The sequence below is a fragment of the Oncorhynchus mykiss genome, chromosome 13 (genome assembly GCF_057628025.1).
Source record: "Oncorhynchus mykiss isolate SJ-2025 chromosome 13, ASM5762802v1, whole genome shotgun sequence".
Taxonomy (NCBI): Eukaryota; Metazoa; Chordata; class Actinopteri; order Salmoniformes; family Salmonidae; genus Oncorhynchus; species Oncorhynchus mykiss.
The window spans coordinates 48,474,489-48,481,880 of NC_143034.1; the positions used below are offsets into that span (position 1 = coordinate 48,474,489).

A 7,392-nucleotide genomic window follows, 5' to 3' on the forward strand; every position below is an offset into this window, starting at 1 on the left:
TTGCATGCGTCAACCAATGGTTTCGTGCCACTTCATCGACTGTGTCATCGACTGGCAGATTGCTATAACATATGATATCGTTAGCTGAAATGTAAAATACCTATTCTGGAGTTGTAAGATCTGGCATGTCAACAATGCCTGGCCTGAGGAATGTACCCTATGTTTTGGGTAGGTCCTAACTCTAACTGCCTTCAGGCTATGTGGGAGATGGTGAATCATCTCTCTGCACCGGTATGACACTGTAGGCATTGAGCCTTCCAATTAAGTCTATGCATAATGCATATTACTTATACAGGTGGTCATACTTTTAGTAGTACTTTTAAATGTATACTGTATTTCACAAGCTGCTGAACTCACAAGACAGAAGTACAGTATGGTAACAGTCATCTCAAGTTTGAAAGCAAACTTATTGGAACCAATACTACTACCATTTGTGTAATCATATAAAAATCTCAAAATTGTCACATTAGTTTGATATTTTGCCATCTTATAAAAAGCCATAAGAATAACTATCAACTATACATACACCTGTTAGGATTTAATCTAAAAGTAATCATAAGGCCTATGGACCGATATAACATTTAAAGTTTATTTGGAAATGATACAATGGTACATCAAATGACAAAGAGAACAATAGTCTTCATAATGTTATTTACATTTCATAATACTTTATAACATTGTTTCATCAAATATCAACCTGCTCAGGTACCATAGAATCTTTCCATCAGGATTTCCTATGTTGCAACTGAATATAGAAAATATGTAATTGGCTCTTGGTAGCTTCTTGGTAGGACTTCTCAACCCATGTCAGTTGTAGCAGCTACTGTATTGTAGCTACATATGAGGACACCGAGGTACGGACCTTGCCAACATTATAAAAATATATAATAATCTATAATTTTTTTTAGGAACAGTTGGGGTCAACTTACTGTTGAGAGTTGGAATAGTAGAATACACAAGGTGCAATTTCGAACTTGGTTGTGCATCAGCAGTTTCCCTCTTCTTATATGTCACTCACTGACTGTCACTCAAGTAGCCCATGTCAATTAATTTCAAATAATTTGAGCAACTTGATATTAAGTAAATTGTTTTGTCATCAATTTACCATACATTCTTCCAACAAGCTCTGAAGAAGGTTTGGCCCACTCATTTCGTCAGAGCGCTGTCTCATGTCTATCGTCAAAATTCAGTAGTGGATTGCTGAGTTAACAAAAACTATCAATATCAATTAGATGTACATTTTTGTGTTCAAAATATGTACACTTAAGAAACATAACAATGAACTATTCACAACCTCACATCCTGACTGAGATCCACACAATGGAATGAGAAACAAAAATATCACATTTCCTAAGACATTGACATTGAGCTGCAGTCCGTTTATCATCCTTCAATGGCGTGATGAAAGATGATGAAATGTGAATGAGGAGATCCTCTTGGTTAATATTAGGTGATGACCACGGTTTCTTAATGACTCAGTTAAGTGTGATTCTCAGTGCCGTTGTGGGTGAGCTTGGTTTTGTGCTCGACGTGGGGGCCCCTGGTGGAGTACGGTACCATCAGGAAGGGCTCCTTGGTCTCGCCCTCTCCTACAATACTCTCCTCATCTTCAGACTGGCCAATCCGCTGCAGGAGCAGGTAGCACCAACATCCGCAGATGAGAACACCGAGGGCAGCAACAGCAATGAGGATCACTATGATTGTCACCACCCCAGTAGTGGGGCTGTGGTCTGTGATGTACATGTTGCAACAGGAAGGTGACTCAGAGCATTGTCATAGAACAGGGGACTTGACAAGGACTGCGTGGTATGATCCCTTGCTGATTTTGGTGTCTTACGGTTCTGCTTGGGAGACCTGGGGGTCACAAAAAGCAAATAATGTTGAATATTTAACTAACAAAAAATAACTAAATAAACCCTGTTGTCAGTGCTTGTATCTGCACATCTGAATCTGTTTACAATAAATGTTCGGCAGACATCTGCTGACTCAACCATAGGCCTATGTAATAGGACTCAACACAGAATCTAACCTCCAAATCCCCCAAATAAGCAAAAGGCTTGAAAATAATGTATTGATTAAAAATTAAGTTGGTAATCATATATTATCTATACGCTATATTCTGCATAATAGCGTATGCAATAATGAACTATGAACGGAACGCCTTTATGCCATCAATGCTAACGCATATGTTTTAACTGTGCACGCCGAATCATTGCACATTAATACGCATTTATGTATGTACATGCATGATACATCGGGTCCTAACGAGAATCAAGACGCACTAGATGAGACACCTTACCATTCCATTGAAACAGACGACGCGATCGCGTATCTTCATCAATGTGCTATGCAGCAACAGCCCTGCCTGTATCAATACATAAGATCCATGGCTCCTAATTGAACCGATTTCATTCGTAAAATTTGCTCATGCAGTGCATTAAATACACTAGTAGCCACCCACGCAAAAACCGAACTTCAAGGCCCCTGTATCAGTGCAGGAAATGAGACCATGTGATGCAGAATATATCGAAACAAATGTTATTTGTGCTGTCAATCTCTATTTTAAAGCAACAGTAGTAGCTAGATTATCTTCACTGACAACATGTACATTTAAAATATATATATCACTTCATGTTTGTCTATGGACATAATTTTGAACGGTTAAATAGTTATAGGAGCTCATAGATTTGCTAATGTGTTACCTTCTCGGTCTCATATCAGTCATAGTTCAATGTTATGTGGTGGTGTCATGCAAATACTGGTAGACCCCTCCAGACTCCAAAATATCACGTGATACATACAGGCTGCTTGTTCCTGGAAATTGGCTCGAGCTACTGTAAAGTAGCATTTTGTTTGGACGTCAAAGAAGCAGGTTAATCAGCCAACTTTACTGTCGCTAGGTAAGGAAAAGCTAGTTAGTTTAAGTGTTTGTCTTCTAAAAAGTATGTAACTACAGTACACTGAAGCCTTGAGCTCCTGTAAATATCAGGATTAACGTTAGCTTGCAAGCCGTTAGGTTTTTAGACAGCCATCGACGACGCCTCTGTCTCCGTCTTGACTAATGGTCATTTAGTTAGATAACCGAGTTGTAGCTACTGTTATTTGCCTAGCTAGCAAGCTAGTTGATTATTTGCAGTAACATGGGCCCGTGGGCCTAACGTAATAGTGTTTCACAGGTGCCACTGACTAGCTTTCGAAGTTCGGTCTTGTCCTGACAAGTTTGTTTAGTATTGTAGCTAAATTAGCTAGCTAAATGAGTTTCCTACCGTACTAGCTAGATTAGCTAGCTATAATCTAGACTAGCCTGACTGGAGTCTTGAGTTAACGTTACATGACTAACTTTAACTGTACCCTTAATCCAACTAACGTTACCTGACTAACATAGTAGTTAATTTCATTAACCCTCCTATTATGTTGCAGTTCAATTTGACCCATTTCCACTTTTGAGTTCTCTAAAATACTAGTTAACCTCTTTTTCTCTATTAAATTACGTTTCCTCATTTAGGGTCATGAACCTAACTTCAAAATGTGGACACTGGTGTGTTGTGGAATGTCTTGAGTAGATTTTGTATACAAACATGATGTTGTGGGTCATTTTGACCCGGAGGCTTCCATGTGTATAGATATTTGCACAGGTCCAAAATAAACAAGTGTCTTCTGTGTATTTTGTTTTGACTGGTTCTGGTGGCACTTCTATAATTATTTTGGGGTGAAAATGAGCTTTCCCAAGCTTATTCTCAGCGCGAGTGCAGCAGATCTCTGACACAGACACTCAAAAATGAGCTCCAAACAGAAAATGCTTGTTTTAGAGAAAGGAAATATGTTTAACAAAATAGCTCTAAATATAGAAGTTTTGAAATCAAATGTTATTGTTTTTCTTCTTTCTGAAAGGTCTGACAAGACCTTGAGCTGTTTTTACTTGATTCTTTGACCGTCTAGAGTGTGTTTAAACTGTGCGGGGCAATCTGACCCATACCACAATGGATGCACTTTTTTTTCAGCAGAGCACAAGGGTTAGAGATGTTATCATGTTCCATGACTTGTATATCTGTTGTATAACGTTGGTTTTAAAAGAGCCATGTAATACGATTAAGGTATTATTAGCTAACCTTACAGCCTGTTACAGCTGTGACTAAAGCCATGTAGACCTAGCTATCTGATTTTATTTACAAAATATGCTAAGAAATGATTAATCTATAGACCTCCAGTCATTGCAATATAAATGTAAATGATGATTTTTTTGTTGTTGATGATGATTAATAAGAAAGACATGGCAAGTGCACCACCAATGGAGACAGGTGGATTTGTGGGGCTCCCTCAGCCACCTTCCTATGAAGAATCAGTGGGTCCTCAGTACCAGGGGACGGCGCTTCCTCCTGCCTACACCAAATCTGCACAGTATCCATACCCAACACAGCCGTATAATCAAATATATCAACCAACGGCTCACAGTACTACCAGTCCAATAGGTAATTAAAATCTTCATCACATTGTTTTCACTTTTCACTATGCTGTTCCCTCATAGGTCGAACTCTCTTGACACACTTGGCTTGAGACAGCTCAAACTGGTCCATCCAGAATGCATTCTTTTGGTTTCAAACCATCTCAAGTAGCCTATTCCCTATTTTAGACTATTGGTTTGCTTTGCACTCTTAACATAATAGTTTGGGAATCTGATAGGTCAAGATGGATTAACAGTGTCCTGTGCAAGGGACCTAGCTAATCCCTAAAAGGCTACGTAATGAACGTTAGCTTTTAATTTCCTGTTTGGTGTTTTAACATTCTTTGTTCTTCAGTGTCAGTTCAGACCATTTACGTCCAGCCAGGTGTGGTGTTTGGGGATCTTCCAGTGCAGACTCATTGCCCTGCATGTGCCCAGATGGTGATCACTCGGCTGGAGCACACCTCTGGAACAATGGCCTGGTTAACATGTGCTGGCCTGTTCATTTTCGGGTAAGATTAATTTATCAAGAGTCCACCTGCAGTGCTTGCAGTGTATTGTTGTTCATAGTCCTGAAAAGTCCCATTTTGTATGGACTGCATAATGCATTATCTGATCTTTTGTTTTTTGTAGTTGCATCTATGGCTGTTGCCTGCTCCCTTTTTGTGTGGATGGTTTGAAGGATGTGACACATCGATGTCCGAACTGCAACAACGTCCTTGGAGAACACAAACGGCTTTGATTATGTCTTTTGAAAAGAGTAGTCTCTATTGAGCATGCAACCTTGCAGCCTGTCTCTATCTTGAATTGTCTAATTACAAATACTGTCAGAGGCTAAACAATCATGTTAAACATGCATATTTTGATGATGGTCATCATGTAGTCTATATCAGGGGTACTCAACTCTTTACTCTATGAGGTCCGAGCCTGCTGGTTCTGTTCTACCTGATAATGAATTGCAAAATCAGTCCCTGATTAGAGGGGAACCATTTCAAGAAAATGCAATGGAACTGTCTTTGAAGAGAAGAGTTGAGTGATCTATATAAATGTATTACCTTTATTAAGAGCTTTGTCCACTAGATAACTTGTCAATATTGCACTTTCAAATGGATTTTATTATATAATTGTATATATGTCAGTTTGAATAGTAATGTGCACACAATGTTGGTGGGGTTAGAGGTAAGACTGGTCGATATTGTGATTGTACATTTTCATAGGATCTATATGTAATCAAACTGCAATATGACTACCTGTTAAGACTACCTTTTAATACAGTCTTATTGTGATGATTACTGGTAAGTAAGCAAGCTCATCGTACAAACTGCCCTAAGTAGATCCACTTGTTGTCTTAGGCCTAAATGCATTTAGTTTGAATGAAGGAGTGGTTTTGCTGTAAATTATGCTGTGGAATTCAGGCACCTTTGAGCATTCCCAAGTCCATGGATTCACAAGGTTGTCATTGATTGTGTAGGCCCTATTTGTTTATTTTCATTCATCACGTACAATTGTGTGCGTCTGTAGAATTCACTTAATGGCACTTTTTCAATGTGTATGCATGACATAAGCACAAATAAATTAGATCATTTTACCACCAAATGTGATCATTGTTCATTCTTTAAAGTAAATGATTTGTATTTTGTTTGAGTTTGTGCTTTCTTGCCTGGACTAGCCCCCCCCCCCCCCCCCCCCCCCCCCCATCATACCCCCTCTTCCAGCACTTCTGACATGTTTAGTGTATTATATGCATATATTATAAACTGGGTTGTTCGAGCCCTGAATGCTGATTGGCTGACAGTATACCACCGGAATGACAGAACAGCCCTTAGCCATGGTATATTGGCCATATACCACACCCCCTTATGCCGTATTGCTTAATTATAGCCTATCATAAACCTTAGGCTATAATATATGCATATAATGCACTTTCTATCATAAACTGTGTTGGGCACGTACTTCTATGCTATGATCCATTACCTTTGGCAATGAAATATCAGGCAGGCCAGAAACTGCTCAAAACCAGTAGCTGTATTTACATTTAGCTAAAAATAATGAATGAAAACAAACAGGCATTGATAGCAACATACTAATTATGCTTCTTTCTACGTGAGCGTTTGCTGAAGGCCTTCCACCTCGGAACTTCCACATTCTTCTGTGAACCGCAGCGCGTTCAGAGAGGTCTGCCATCTTTACCGCGCGCAGGACAGGTTCTGGAGAGAGGGCCTGGATCATCACCATTACATGTGTAAAATCGGGGTAACAAATCAAGGGTTTTGTTAAATGTACATATTTTAGCTGCAGCTAGAAGGAAAATTAAAGTGAATCACCCTGAAGTAGGCATAGGTTGCCCTTAGGAATGTCGTTGACGCCATTGACAACGAATGTCCCTGTCTCGTCCAAAAGAAGCACCGTGTGATCCAACCGAACTTCCATTATTGTGCCTTGCATCCAAACCACAGAGACTACAAGTGCAGTGTTTTTCCATTGTCCCAGTCTTTTTATATTAAATTCGAGCTTGCCATTCAATTGTTTATCTTTTCCCTCTCGGAGTTGGCTGGAAGGAACTTTGATAGGAGGACTTTTCTTACTTTCTACTGAAATTTGTCCGGGGTCCATGCCATCTGCGAGTGAACACTTTCAAACGAATTCGTTATAAATTGTTTTTATTTCGTGTGACCTTTGACGTAATTGTGACCAATATCCGGATGTTGATTTCAACGTTTGTCTTTTGTTTATTGTTTATATATAGACTTGTGTTCCGACATGTACTTTTTATATCGATTTGTCGTTAGTAATAAAAATACAATAAAATATTTTAACATTTCAAAATAAAAGCACACGTCGTGCTAACAGTGGGTATTATCAAAGATTATAAACTGGGTGGTTTGAGCCCTGAATTATGATTGGCTGAAAGCCATGGTATATCAGACTGTATACCACTGGTATGACAAAAC

The 7,392-nt window shown here is 39.1% G+C and overlaps 2 protein-coding genes and 1 long non-coding RNA gene across 5 annotated transcripts; 1 reads left to right on the forward strand and 2 right to left on the reverse strand.

Moving 5' to 3' along the window:
- Positions 1–567: 567 nt before the first annotated feature.
- On the reverse strand, positions 568–2,833 carry LOC110486313 (stannin). 2 transcript variants are annotated; one of them, XM_090196404.1, is made up of 2 exons: positions 2,703–2,833; positions 568–1,854 (listed from the first exon to the last, which is right to left on the reverse strand). In XM_090196404.1, the coding sequence occupies exon 2, from the start codon at positions 1,741–1,743 to the stop codon at positions 1,480–1,482; it is 264 nt and encodes an 87-aa protein (XP_090052530.1). In that variant the 5' UTR covers positions 1,744–1,854; positions 2,703–2,833; the 3' UTR covers positions 568–1,479. The 2 variants fall into 2 exon arrangements, with proteins under 2 accessions (XP_090052530.1, XP_021413490.1); XM_021557815.3 differs by lacking the exon at positions 2,703–2,833 and adding an exon at positions 2,300–2,436.
- litaf (lipopolysaccharide-induced TNF factor) lies at positions 2,772–6,037 on the forward strand. 2 transcript variants are annotated; one of them, XM_021556161.3, is made up of 4 exons: positions 2,772–2,900; positions 4,269–4,469; positions 4,797–4,953; positions 5,075–6,037. In XM_021556161.3, the coding sequence occupies exons 2-4, from the start codon at positions 4,271–4,273 to the stop codon at positions 5,181–5,183; spliced, it is 465 nt and encodes a 154-aa protein (XP_021411836.1). In that variant the 5' UTR covers positions 2,772–2,900; positions 4,269–4,270; the 3' UTR covers positions 5,184–6,037.
- LOC110486314 (uncharacterized) lies at positions 5,536–7,112 on the reverse strand. The gene is made up of 2 exons (XR_002468056.3): positions 6,766–7,112; positions 5,536–6,661 (listed from the first exon to the last, which is right to left on the reverse strand). It is a non-coding gene; the product is annotated as an uncharacterized LOC110486314 (long non-coding RNA).
- Between the last annotated feature and the right edge of the window lie 280 nt (positions 7,113–7,392).

Coding starts and splice junctions, on each gene's coding strand:
- LOC110486313 (XM_090196404.1), bottom strand. CDS start 1,743: ATGTACATCACAGACCACAGCCCCACTACTGGGGTGGTGACAATCATA.
- litaf (XM_021556161.3), top strand. CDS start 4,271: ATGGCAAGTGCACCACCAATGGAGACAGGTGGATTTGTGGGGCTCCCT. Junction 4,470..4,796: donor CAGTACTACCAGTCCAATAG/GTAATTAAAATC, acceptor TTTGTTCTTCAG/TGTCAGTTCAGACCATTTAC. Junction 4,954..5,074: donor GCTGGCCTGTTCATTTTCGG/GTAAGATTAATT, acceptor TGTTTTTTGTAG/TTGCATCTATGGCTGTTGCC.